At 42.9% G+C, this 14,325-nt stretch overlaps 2 protein-coding genes across 2 annotated transcripts; both read left to right on the top strand.

The window, feature by feature from the left end:
* The first annotated feature begins 4,863 nt into the window (after positions 1-4,863).
* Positions 4,864-12,884, top strand: PKD (serine/threonine-protein kinase D3). The gene is made up of 8 exons (XM_017180374.3): positions 4,864-5,185; positions 6,807-7,320; positions 8,514-8,658; positions 8,778-8,915; positions 9,008-9,192; positions 10,224-11,211; positions 11,320-12,057; positions 12,113-12,884. Exons 2-8 carry the CDS (start codon positions 7,195-7,197, stop codon positions 12,307-12,309), a joined length of 2,517 nt encoding a protein of 838 aa, XP_017035863.1. The 5' UTR covers positions 4,864-5,185; positions 6,807-7,194; the 3' UTR covers positions 12,310-12,884.
* Positions 12,885-13,274: 390 nt separating this feature from the next.
* LOC108084008 (uncharacterized) lies at positions 13,275-14,170 on the top strand. Its single transcript, XM_017180020.2, has 3 exons — positions 13,275-13,713; positions 13,853-14,007; positions 14,065-14,170. The coding sequence occupies exons 1-3, from the start codon at positions 13,275-13,277 to the stop codon at positions 14,143-14,145; spliced, it is 675 nt and encodes a 224-aa protein (XP_017035509.1). The 3' UTR covers positions 14,146-14,170.
* Positions 14,171-14,325: the final 155 nt, after the last annotated feature.

The raw sequence follows: 14,325 nt of genomic DNA, 5'->3' as shown, positions 1-14,325 counted from the left end.
TTTTATGCTTCCCTTTTCGGAGTTGCTTCGTTTGACTGGCCCAGTTCTTTTCCCCCACTTTTCCGACGCTGCTCTGCTCTGCTGAAAAGCTCTCAGTGTGGAAAAGCGATTACGTTCCTGGCGAAAAGCTTTACGTTTCCGGTTACCTTTCCGCCGTGGCGTGTTACCATAATATGCAGTTTACGCGCTTCCATTTAACTGCCGGAAGGGGGTGACCCCATAGACCCCACGCCGAGTCGCCTCGGCTCTACCATGTGCATCCGAAGTTTCTATTGTAAACTCTTTTTTTTTCAGTGTAGACTAGAGCTTTTTGGGAGCAACAGCCGCCCATAAAAAGCCCGCTACTCGACTCTCTTCGAGTGGCTGTCTGTACTCTTAAAATTTGTATTTCTCTTTAATAATATTTGTATAACATATATTACGTATACGCCATGTGTGCCAATAATAATATTTTGTACATTTTATTAAAGGGTAATTAAAGTGATTTTTTGGTAAGTTTCGGTACCAAAAATATTTAAAATAAATTTTCAAAGCATGAAACTTATTTTGGACACCTGACAACTCTTGCATTCTCTTACGAATTAAACACTCTCTTTCGCCCAAAATTCGCATTACTCTCTTCGTTACAACTCCCAAGCTTTTCAGACACCTGTGAGAAAGCTTGACCAACATGGCTTTCGACCTCTGCCGGGGATTGTAAACAAACGGCCAGCCAAAGTCGAGAAGATGAGTAAATAAACAATCGAAGAGCGAAAATAAAATAAAATAAAATCGGATTGAGGAAGCGCGTCAAACGGAACGTCGAAAGAATGTGTAAAGCGATGCGGTATTTGGAATCAGCATCTCGAGATTCTTGAATTCTCCCGCCAGATTTCGCTGGCCTCGCTCTCTGGATTCTCGCGGAGAATGTCTCGGGGGAGATTTTCGAGAAAGAGAGCATGTAGCGCTGAGCACGGAGCAGGGAGCACGAGCCCGAGTTGAGTTGAGCTCGGCGATTCCATTTGGATTTGCTTTTGCCGCCGCCGCTGCTGATTTTTGCGATTTGCGATTGCTTTTGAAAATTTCGCTTCAGTTGCGCGGTGGCCGAGGCGAAGTGGAAACGTGCGAAATTTTCTCGTTAACCTTTTCTGGCGACAAAAACAAAGCAACGTGTGGACATTCACGATGCTGCCACACGAATAATAAGAAAAAAATAAAGAAAATACTACGGCACACACACATACACTCCACAAATATTGAAAATTCTAAGGAAAACGCGCCCGGGGAAATGGGGCACAAGTGCAGGTGTGTTGGTATCTAGCTACGGCTTCGGCCCCGTGTGTGTCTGTGTGCATATTAATTATTCAAATTAATTGCAATAAATTTTCAACAAGTCTATATATATACATATTATGTATGTTATATGCTTGCCAAGTGTTGCATCTTAAATGAGTGTAAAAAATAATCGACACTGTGTCGGGGCACAGGGAAGTCGTCAAGTGACGCCACCAGAAAAGAAATTAAATGGAATGAATAAAATTTCCTCGAGAAACAATAAAGTTTAAGTGCCACACTCGGCGGCTCCTTGGCCGTTTCCCGTTATTATATCATCCTGTGCATAAGTGGAGTGTGTTTTCCTGTTAATTTACTATGTGAAACGTGATGTTGGAAGCTTTCGCTAAAGAAATGTATCATATTTGGGTAAATTATTACCAAATATTACCAGGAACATTGATTTATGAATAACATTTACGAAATCCCATTTTATTATTTGAATGTAATCCATAAATTATTAAACTAAATGGAGTGTTTACTGTAAAGTAGCTTCTAGAGTATAAATCTAACCAATCAACAACTTTTACATACTCTAAAAATTATTCAAAGTGTAAGTACGACTTGGCTTTATTTTGCCTAAAATTTATATAGCAATTTATGGCTCTCCATGGGTCCCTGTTGCCAATAAATCACTTTAACTTTCGAGGCCATAATATTTACCGAGTAGCCACTGTACTGGCTGTTGTCCTGCCACGCTCCAATGCAAATGTTTGTCTGCGCCCGCGCCCCTTAATATTTATTTGCTCCTTTATCCGGAGAACCGCCCGCTTGGTGTCCTCCATCCGCCCCGCCCGGCACTTGAGCTAGCAAAGCAAACAAAAACACATTCGAGTTGTTCCTTGGCCTTGGTATTTATGGCCGGTGCGTCAGCCTGTGGCACACACACTTAACATGGGATACTATTACTCTTGTCCCATTATCGCATCTACATCCCTCGAGATTCAACACTATCAGAAAATGTTGTGGGAAACTTTGTAGCATTTCCTTTTTAAATTGGGAATTTACGCAGTTTATGCGAAATTGAAATCTGACAAAAGTTTAAGATTATTTTAATGATTTATTTGCACATACTTTTTTGAAAGTCTTATTAAGCTAAAGAACCCTATATTTTGTTTTTTATAAATTAAATGAAATGTAGATTTAGTATATTTTCAGATTACTTTAAGATCTTCAAAATGAATCATTAAACGAATTTGGTTTTATTTTCCTCACATTAAATAGTTAGCTTGAATTCAATATAAAAGGAAAAGTACTAATCAATGATCAATGATCCCATTTATTTTCTCTGTATGGCTTTCGCCTGGGCTCCACCCACAGTGGAATTTGAACTTGTCGTGGCATCATCATCACATCTCGTTCTCGCTTTCGTTGTCGTGCTCCGCTCTGAATTATTATCACCTTGCTAATTATCTATCGATGATGATAATGATGGTCCTAGTGATGATAATGATGATGCCATTTGAATCCCCTCGCTATCGCCGCCCCGTAGCCCAGTCTCCTACGAATCTCTTATCAGAACAGAGCGCGCGACTTTTGCGTCGTCTTTGTCTATTTGCATTTTATTTCGGTTTTTTTTTTTTGTGTTTGTTTCACATGAATCGAGAAATCTAATAATATTCAAACCAAATAAACATGTGAGTACGGTGGCACAACCTCCAAAAGAACTAGAAAGCCACCCAATAGCAATGCGGAGGGGGGAGGAGTATGGGTCTTAAATAAAAAACCCATAAAAAGCCAACTTTCAATGAAAGTTTTTATTTGCCAGCCATCCTTTATCAAAAAGGCAATTTTTTAAATAGAGATGACTGCGTGATTTGGAAAACTATTAAAGTATTAAAAGATTTTATTTTGCTTATTTGAATATATATTCAAGATCGTGTAAAGATTTTCATGTTTCAACACAAGCAGAAAATCTGAAAAATCATGTGTGGCAAACTTAGAGGCCGTAATTAATGAACTCAATTTAATTTGGCGTTTTTGGCAATGAGCTTTTATAATTTATTGATCAATCAATATTCTAAAAATAGTTTAAGCATTCTTAAATATCGTTTGAGCTAAAATTTTAAATGTTTGTGGCCTTAAGTACATTAAAAAATAATCATTATAAATGTATTACATTTTTAAAACCAGATCCAGGTGGATTAATAATAATAAAGAACATCATCAACTACTGAGTAATTTAACACTCTTAAAATTCAAGATGATGAGCAGATTGTTCTATGAATATTTATTAATAAAATATTCTCTAAAATATAAACCTATTGAAAATTATAAAAAGGAAAGCAAAAATGGATACTAATCAAATTTATTAAAATTAAAATAAAAATTGTTTTGTCTTGAGAGAAAGCTTATGCTTAAATAAAAGTAATTCTAATAACACTGTAGCTAATTAAAAATATATAAGAATTAATAATATTTGTTTAATTAAATTTTATATTTTTATTTTAAAATGTACTATTACCTCCGGATTGTTGTTTTTAAATTTATGAAATTGTGCTTGGAAACACACAATGGCTGCAGCCTTGGCGAAACCTTTTTCTCGTCACTGAAAAGGAAATCACCTTGGCCCTGGGGCCGGCTAACGGTAACGGGAAAATCGCTTATCAAACCACAGAGCCCCTTGCCCCAACCATGCCTCCCCACAGGTAGTTTTTCTCGCACAGCCTTGACAATGACAGCGAGCGAAGAAAATGGGCGTTAAATGGATGAGGCTAGGGGGGTTCAGGGGGATAAGAGTGCAAAAACTGAAGGCGAGTAAGAGCGGGAGAAAGCCCTATTGTCGAGTAGGGGGGAAATTGGAGAGCGCGGCTGTTACAACAAACAAACAAAGGAAACAAACAAACTAGGCAACAAATGGGAGAGAGTCTAGGGGCCGGGGTAAGAGTATGCCGGGTCGAGTGCTTTGGTTCATGTCCCACACCAACACACACACACGCTCCATCTCTGTCCCTGCCTCTGTGTCTGTCTTTCTCTCTGTCTCTCTTTGCTCCACCAAGTCTTTCTCTATACGCTCGTCTACACGGAAAGAAATAGTATTGAATTCAATAACAATAAGTAAATTTCTATGAATCACATTCGATCAAGTCGAAAATTAATTTAAAAAGCTTTAAATTTATTTTTTAATTTTATATTTAAATTTAGATTTACGATTCGTAGTGTGGGAGGCGTAGCCAAATGTTTGAACCATCTTGGCCTGCATGCATTCCTTGATTGTTACCAATCTTCGTAGTTTTAACTCTTACAATCTATAAGGAAAAGGGGTTTATACAATCAGACGGACATAACGGACAGACGGACATATCGGACAGAGGGAAACATAAACATCGCACAGACCGGTTTCATATTTTCTAGCCCTAAAGTTTACAAAAATTATTTTTATAAAACTATGTATTTACCTAAAGCCAAAGCTAATTAAATCCCAGTTAACTTTACTAATTTTTTGTCAGTGCAGCAAAACGGGTTTTGAGTTGTTTTTGCGCTGGCTACTGGGTCTGAGTTTGAGTTTAGGTTTGGGCTTGCGTCTGGGTCTCGGACAGGCACCGAGACGGTTAGGGGGGAGTAAGACTGGGACTGGGTCTGGGTCTGGGACTGGGTCTCCGGCACTGGCATCGGCATCGGCGGCTTTGGCAGTCTGTTGGCCAAGTCAGTTGCTCTTTTGGCTTAACAAACTCAGAACGTGCCGCGGCGATGGCAGTGACATCAAATTGCAGCGCATAGAAGAATAATAGTCAACAAAAACAACTCGACCGACGGCAGCTCCAAGGAATAAGTGTGTGGTGGCAGTAAAATCGAGGCAAGAGGAAGAATTCGGCTTAGTCACCATGGCCAAGTGGCATCCATTGGATGCAAGGCGGTGAAAACGTTCTCAGAAGTGAGTATTTGCCTAATAAATTATTAACGGAATTTCGCCGTGGGCCAACGCCAGCTTGTTGCTTGAGTTGTTATGTAAATGCCAAATGTATCTCATGGATACCGTGAAGTATCTTAATATCTGCGTCGTGTGTGTGTCTGTGCTTTTTAGCCTTGACTTTAGGCCGTGCTGCGCTGCGTCATTTGTTTGTGCTCCAATTTCGGCTATTTCTCGTTTATTGTGCGGACTCTTTTTGGGGCCAAACACTTGAGGACTTTTTGGAGCAGCCTCCTCCGCTTCCAGATGCCAGATACCAGCAAGCAGCCTCAATTGAAATTCAAAACGCAGTCAGCTCCCAGCTGCGACTTTTGACTGATACACCTACTTAAAAAACAAAAACGAGAGAGAATCCAGAAAAAAACTCTCTCAGATACAAATTTAGAAAGTTGTCGAGTCTCTTTCATGGCTTTCGTTTTGTTGTTCTTTCATTTATACCCTTTCGGAGGGTACTATAAAGTTGCTACTACAACAAACAATTAAAATCTGTAAGATAATAATAATAATTAATAAATAAAAACAGGAAAAAATATAAAGTTATTCTGGTTTCTAGTTTATATAATTTTTCAGAACTGTAAAGTTAAGTTACATCGATTTTTTCAGTTAATTTTACTTCAAAACAAAAAAAAATTTAATAGAAACTAAAAAGAAAATGTGCCATTAATAGCTACAAATAATTGAATAATTTGTGTATACATATATCTTTCAAGAGTATTTTCACAATCGACATACCGAAATTAGCTTTCCTTCTCGTTCCTCTCTCTCTCCCTTTCCTTTACATCTCTTGGCATTCCTTTCATGGCCAACACATATTTTCCGTCATGATTTTTCAATTATTTTTTAATGTGCCACACACTCTACTCCACTCCAAAAATGGGTCACACACAAACACTGCCAGGGCACTTGAAAATACTTGGAAAGAATTCAAATCTCCCCGACAGTGTCCCGGCAGCGTGATCTTATCTGTCCAGTTTTTCTCATCGCAATTAACAACCAGTTTTATTTTTGTATAATATGTATATAAATATAATGACGGGTGTGTACAGCACACAGATGGTTAATCGAGAGGGCTACGTAATGGCAATTGAATCGGCTAATTGATTGGCGGATTATTTATGGCCCCATTGTCTCAGTGATACACGCTCCATGACCTAACTTACTAATCCGCTCGCAGTCAGTCCATCAATATAATTTGATATCAGTGCGGCGATATTCCTCCATTGTGTTGCCCTCTAGTGGCATTAAGCTATTACCACAAGTACACAAGGAGCCCTCTTATCGTTGCACTAGAATTCCCAACGGGTTCTGGCCTTAAACTAGGGGAAAACCAAGCAAGATGTTGAGCTTGGTCAGCTCAAAACAGTGTCAGGGAGCTGTATATTTCACCGTAAGACTGCCTTAACACTGCCTTTTTAACCTTTCCCTTCTTCTTTCGTACCTTTAAAGTCAGGGTTGCATTACATACGTATGCCTTTGATGGGTCACCCCAGCAAATTGCATTTCAATTGAAATAATTTCAGCCATTAGGTAAAGTGCTGTTTTCGTCAAACTAAAAGGTTTTTCCACTCTTTTCGTATCATTCCAGTTGCTTTCTATGACCCACAGGCGGCGGAGAACTGGGACGGAGATATAAAGCCGTGACCGACTGGATTCCTTGGACCGCAAACCGAATCCGAAGCGCAGTCAATACAGAAGGAAGAAGGAGCAGCATACCATAAAACTTACGTTTGTCCTTGGCATTTGCAATAACAAAAAAATAACAAAACCCCAGTGGTAGGGAAGGCAGGACGACCAAGCCTCGAGAAATCACTGCAAGCGAAGCGGAAAAGCGGAGAAGGAATTTTATTGGATACCAGGACAGGACCCCCGGCCAAAAGGGGACCTCCGAGACCACTGCAATCCTGGCCCAGAGAAACCACAGCGCCTCCAACGGTAGCGGCAGCGGCGCCGGCGTCGGCAGCGTTCCCGTTATCATGGAAGGACCGGAAGTCACCTTCCTCTTCCAATTCGGCAGCGTCCGCGATGCAGTCTGCGTGCCTGCCAACGCCCTGACCCTCAAGTCACTCAAGGACCTGGCCTGCGACTTCATCAACACAAAGGTGAGAGGCCAGAGGTGACTTATCGTTTGGGAATTGTAAGCAAAGTCTGGTTAATCATTATGTAAAAAGTAAAAGAAGTAATGTAGACCAGGACGTAGACGTGGAAAACTGGAGTAGGGAGCCATTTCGTTAATTATGCAAAAGCCAACTTAGTGGGCATGTCAATGGTAAATTATTTTACCAACAATCAGAAGGCAAGGCAGTCGGCATACGGTGAACAGTTAGCCAATAATTTCTAGCCAACTTTGGTTAGCCAATAAACATACAGTAATTCCTCTGGGAAACTTACAATACCTCAAGCTATTTCCAGAGCTGATTCTTGTGAATATTTCAGGTGGCTCAGTAAAAGGAGATTATTTCGTTTGATGTTTATTATAATACATTTCGGTTACAAAGAAAGTCCCCATAAAATAGCAATAGTATGCCACTATCCACTGTATTTCCTCCCATAAGCAGAGAAGGATGGCAGGGCTACGAAGAGTAAAGGGCGGATTAATAAATGTATGTGTGCACAATAATTGCTTTATTTCATTAAGTTAGTCCAACTTACATAGGCATGGACTCATTTCCGCTCGGCCTGCGTCGCTCACGGGCAGCTATCCATGGCCAATTCAATTAACCGAGTCGCAACTGGTGGTGCTCCGTAGTGCCATAACCACGACATCTGCTCCTGGCACGACTCCCTTCCTTCCGGTGTCCCTCCTGTCCGGAAATGCGTACAACAGCAGCTCTTTGCTACTCAGTAAAGTAAAAGAGTAATTTGGTTAGCTTTCGACCTCAAACTCTTCTGCGTGTGGCTCTTATCATTTAATTCCGGCAGTGTTCCGTAATCTTGTCAAAGAAAATTTGCGTTTAGGTATTGGGTATATGTAAAATAATATAATTTTTTAATTTGTTAGAGCATTTGCAACAATGTATGTCTACAATGTTAAATTCCTCAGTTCCGCGTTGTTCCGTATCAATTGAAATCAATATGATATTTTGTGCATATGGCTGGGGCTTGGATCTTATCGCCAATCAATTAAGATATGAATATGATATGATAATGGCGCGCTCGATGCAAAAATGAGCGTTAAATGAAGCCCAAACATCGCAAATGGACAGTGTCGCTGCGGTTGTGATTGTGTCGCCCAGCGGCAGAAGAAGCTCGTGCTCTATTAACCAAACGTCTGTTCTGTTTTGGCCCTTTTCAGATACCGGACAGCGGTCTCACGTATCTGTCAGAACGCATTCTCCTGTTCGTCCATGACTACAGCACCCCGAATGTGCTGCACATCATCAACTCGGCAGCGGAGGTGGTCGATGAGACGCTCGTGGAAATCGTGCTGACCGCCAGTCGTAAGTATTTTTTCCCTCCAATAAAGCTAAATTATATCATTATATATATTATAATCCATTCCCAAATCCTTAAAAATGAATATTTATGCAAAAAGTAACCTAACTTTCTCTCTCTGCAGCCATTCTGTACCCAACCTCCGAGATGCCGACCCTCAAGCCGCATAGTTTGAACGTGCATTCCTACAAGGGACCGACCTTCTGTGATTTCTGCGGCGAGATGCTGTTCGGTCTGGTGCGTCAGGGCCTTAAATGCGATGGTATGTGGAAATGGCTCTGGAAGCCAGCTATGAAAATGAAACTGCACCCGACTAATCCCCGAACCAAAAACCACTCCCACTTCCATCCACAGGATGCGGACAGAACTATCACAAGCGGTGTGTGGTGAAGATACCGAACAACTGCAGCCGGTCGAATGACGCCACTTCGCGGCGCTCCTTTACCCTCCAGGCGCCCCGCAGTCCGTCCGGCAGTTCCCAGCAGTCGCTCGTCTCCACGGAGGACTCCGCGGGGCGGAATGACTCGAGCAGCTCACTGGTAAAGCGCATGTCGGACCTTATGAATGATATTATTAAGAATTGACAGCCAGAAAGAGGAGGCGGAGGGGCCCGTCCTCTTTTGTATCTTTGTGTCCTTGTATCCTTCGAGAATGCGAACGGGAGCGTCAGTGTGCATGTGCGTGTCCGTGTGCGTGAGATTTCTATAGTGTGTAAGGGTGGTGGTTGACAGTTTCCGGCTATCCTACGAGTATTTAAAATTGTACTTAACGTGGCGCCACGCTTTACTTTGTATTATTTTTTTATGCTTTTTTCAATAAACTTTTATCCTGTGCACACATATTAAACTCTTTTAAATACTCGTAGGGGGTTTTAAGAGGGGTTTCTTAAGGAGTCGGGAGGAAATTTAATGGAAAAGTGTCTTGGAAATTGCTTAGATTTATTATGAGTTGACGGGCATAATAGCTGTTATTGAAGTTTGATGAATGGTGATTGAGATGTTCAGTTTGAATTGCAAATTGGTTTAGTTTAGCTTGAAATTGTAATTTATGTTTTAGAAAATTTGTTGAGTTTTCTTTCTAATAAATTTAAAACTAGACAATCCATTAATCTTCTTTATTGATAAAGTTTATAACAAAGTTATTCTAAATTGTATTTAAACTTATTAACAAGCTAAATTTATCGTGAAAGGTAATTCATTTGAATTCTATGGGAAGATAGTATTTTAAATTCAATCATTCCTTAAAAAAAAAATGTTATTGAGCATTTATAGAATTTTTTATTATTACAATTTATTAAAAACATCTTTATTTACATTACTTTTAATATTTTTTTGTAAATTAATATTAAGCCTGAAATCTGTTGTATTTAGGGAACGGCATTAAGGTAATTAGCAGAACCTTTCCGGGTTTGGGGTTCAAAGCTTACACTGCCAAATTATGAAAATTAGTTTTAACCAATTAGCGACATTAATGGTGTCCTCGCCTCAGGGACATACACCCAACCCAATCCATACATCCAGAGCCTCTCCAAATGTTCTAATTAAGTCAATTACGTCTGCTCAATTCTCAGAATATTCCTGGCCGCCACCAGCGCACCCACTCGTCCGGCAGCCGGAACGGACTGACCGGACTCCGAATCCCGCACACCTTTATGGTTCACACCTACGGCATTCCCACAGTGTGCCAGCTGTGCAAGAAACTGCTAAAGGGCCTGTTCAAGCAGGGGCTCCAGTGCCGGGACTGTCAGTACAACACGCACAAGAAGTGCATGGACAAGGTGCCGCACGACTGCACGGGCGAGGCGCAGCTGAGCCAGCTGCAGATCCAGGCGGGCGCCAAGGAGCGGGACAACTTCTTTCGCGAGGAGTTCGACGACAGTGACTGCGACGAGGGTCCGGGCTCTGGGGCGGACTACGGGAAGTACAAAACGGCCATGACAGGCGCAGTGAATCTGGTGGCCGGACGACCCCGGGAAGCACCCAAAGCCCTAACCAATGCCCAGAACTCACCGCCGGAGCTGGTAAACGGAGCGCTGGGCGACGACTCCAGCGGGGGCGGTGATACCAGCAAGTCGAGTGACGGCCAGTCGGAGCAGTCGCAGTCCTCGTCCTCCTCATCGCCCAGTGCCAATATCCCGCTGATGAGAATCGTCCAGTCCGTCAAGCACACCAAGAAGCGTGGTGGTCAGGCCCTGAAGGAGGGCTGGCTGGTGCACTTCACCTCGCTTGACAAGGCCGTAAAGCGCTACTACTGGCGACTGGACTCCAAGACCATTACGCTCTTCGTCTCGGAACAGGGCAGCAAGTACCACAAGGAGCTGCCGCTGGCGGAGCTCCTGTCCATCGAGAGCCATCGAGGAGATCCTAGACCCGAATCCAATTACTGCTTCGAGTTGCGCCTGCCCAATCTAAGCTATTTCGTGGGCCAGGATCCACAGGTGGGCGCCAAGGAGGAGCATGCCGTGCGGTTGCCGCCGCCGGATAGTGGCATCGGTAGTGACATCGCCAAGAGCTGGGAGACCAGCATCCGGCAGGCCTTCATGCACGTTAACAACACACGTGAGTAGGGTAATTGTGGATACCACTAATAGACAGGACCTGGCTCCTGTGGGATTCCAGAATCTTAAGACTGATTATTATATCGAAAAACATCTTTATCCTTTCTAGAATGCTGCGAGTCGGAGGAGCAAGTACAGGACATGGGTCAACTGTACCAGATCTTTCCAGACGAAGTGCTCGGCTCCGGACAGTTTGGTGTGGTCTATGGTGGCGTGCATAAAAAGACGCAGCGCGAAGTGGCCATTAAGGTGATCGATAAGCTGCGCTTCCCCACCAAACAGGAGGCACAGCTGAAGAACGAGGTGGCCATCCTGCAGAACATTGCGCACTTCGGAGTCGTTAATTTGGAGCGAATGTTCGAGACGCCGGAACGGATATTCGTGGTGATGGAGAAGCTCAAGGGCGACATGTTGGAGATGATCCTTTCACATGCGAGGGGTCGCTTGAGCGAGCGGGTGACCAAGTTCCTGATCACCCAGATCCTGATTGCCCTCAAGTACCTGCACTCGCAGAATATAGTCCACTGCGATCTGAAGCCGGAGAATGTGCTGCTCTCCTCGGACGCCGAGTTCCCGCAGGTTAAGCTCTGCGATTTTGGCTATGCCCGCATCATCGGCGAGAAATCTTTCCGGCGATCGGTGGTCGGTACCCCGGCTTATCTTGCCCCCGAGGTGCTCCGGAATAAGGGCTACAACAGATCCTTGGATATGTGGAGTGTGGGTGTAATTATCTACGTGAGCTTGAGCGGCACGTTTCCCTTCAACGAGGAGGAGGACATCAATGACCAAATACAAAACGCAGCCTTCATGTATCCACCCAATCCGTGGAAAGAGATCTCCTCCAATGGTAAGTGATGGAAATCTCTAGTAAAGTCTCTGAATAACCTATTAATCCCTCCCAGCCATCGACCTGATCAACAACCTGCTGCAGGTGAAGCAGCGCAAGAGGTACACGGTGGACAAGAGCCTGCAGCACTACTGGCTGCAGGACAAGCAGACGTACCGCGACCTCCGGAACCTGGAGACTCAAGTGGGCGGCGGACGGTACCTGACCCACGAGGCGGACGACATACGCTGGGACTGCGCGGGCGACATGTGACCTGGCTGTGAATCCGGGCAGATAACCGAGTGCACCACCGAGGTAATGGAGATGGCCGCGACCGCCAAAAACAACACCAATACCAGCATCACCACCGACAGCTATCGTCCATCTCCGGCAGACTGCGCCGGCTGCCACCGACTCTCAGACTGCGGCGATTCCCGCAAGTCGGAGGCGATGAGCGACAAGGCCTTGAAATGGATGCGGTTCCATCTCTGCCGGCACATCAAATAGCAGTACAACCATAATGCCTAGCCCATAAGTTTATCCTATTCTCCCTAACTTTCGCTTCTCAATAACAGCTAACAAAGGAATTCTTCAAAACTTAAAACTCGGTGTGCTAAATTTTTCTCTAGAATCAAAATTAGTCGATAGCTTTAATTCGTTAACCACCTAAAGGCAACTCTTATGAATAACTCTACACGGAAGATATATACGCCACATAGGCCCAGAAGTAACTGCGGAGCTCAGATCCAGCTTAGAACCAATTGCCATAAGACACAGAAATACATCCAACCACAAAAAAACGAATGGCAGAGAAAATATAGCTGAATAAACAACGCTTGACAATTTAATGGTGCGTGCATTTGTTTTTACTCTTTTATTTACAGTTGTGGCCAAGGAAAGAGGTAAAAATGCACACTTTTAAAGGTGTTAAAATATCAGAGCTAGTCCAAATTTTTAAGGCCCTAAGCCGTCTCTGAAGATCAGTTAGACCCCGAATGAGCTTTAGGGGAATCCCCGTCTCCCAGGCCTACAAGTTAAATGGCGCAAGACACTATTTTTTTAGCTTTACCAGTACCCATGACTGTAAACTTTTTCCTGTCACCCACATGGTTGTCTTAATCGTCACTTGTCTCTCTGCATCACAAAAATCGCTGGACTAGAACGACTGACACCTTTCCCGAGAAAGACTTTTTCGCAGTTTTTCACAGTAGTTCTTAAGCGGCAATCCACCAGAGAAGATGCCTCGTTTGGTGATAAAGTGTTTTCTTCTTATAATTCTCTACGGGATCAGTCATCAGGGAGATGACTTCACCACGCCCAGTGCCGCCTGGTTGGAGTATCAGCGGGAGCGATTTGGCGTCAATAATCCCCCGATAATGATGAGCTCCACAAAGGCGCCACCCAACCTGAATGTGGAGGTGGTGACCCCAAAAGTGGAGACCACATCCAGGAGACACTCGTCAAATGCACCGGAGAATGTCAGTGATCAATCTGCCGAGGAGGAGACCACCGAGCAGCCGTCAGAAGATGCTGATGGCATCGAGCTGCCCAGCATGCAAGGATTTCTCAAGTTCCTAAATACCTTGCAGAAGACCTGGATCAAAAAATCTGCCCTTACCTTTAGCAAGAAGATAAAGCTGCTGCAAAATTTGCGCGACAATCTCATGCGACTTATTGGTGCGTAAAATTTAGAAGGATATTTATAGATTAATAAACAGATATTTAGCGGAGATGCACAATTTTCTTCGGTGACATAATTTAACAAATTTAATTAGATCTATGAAGTTTTTATAAATATAATATATTTTTCACGCAGAGCAACAATTTGCGGTTCTTTGGCAGCCACCGGAGCGAAAAAGGCGACGTCGCCGTGGATTGCTTGATGATTCGGATATAGATTTTCCACCAGAGGCGGCCATTATGAGCATTAACTTTCTCACTTTTGCAGTTTTTCTCATCAAACTGGTCATGGTAGGCTAAAGGCAAAATAACTTCGAAATAATAAATAGAATTAATTATAAATTGCAGCAAGTGGTGAAGATCGTGAAGAGCAAGCATTACACATTTTCCGGATTTGGCCTTATACCAGATGTTGTCCAGCGAACATAAGGAGATTTCTAAAAGTTATATTAAGATAAAATTTATTTTTAATTATTTTAAATAAAAATATATAAAATTTAAATTTTAACGGTCTTGTGACTTTAAAAATTCTGGCAACTCTCTTTAAACAGCTGAATATGGCAAATGTCAGCGATAAGAACAACCGAAAGAGATATCGATAGTATCGAT

Source organism: Drosophila kikkawai, chromosome 3R, assembly GCF_030179895.1.
Source record: "Drosophila kikkawai strain 14028-0561.14 chromosome 3R, DkikHiC1v2, whole genome shotgun sequence".
In the NCBI taxonomy this organism is placed as follows: domain Eukaryota; kingdom Metazoa; phylum Arthropoda; class Insecta; order Diptera; family Drosophilidae; genus Drosophila; species Drosophila kikkawai.
Note: the sequence above shows the minus strand (reverse complement) of the source record. Positions and strands in the feature narration are given on the sequence as shown.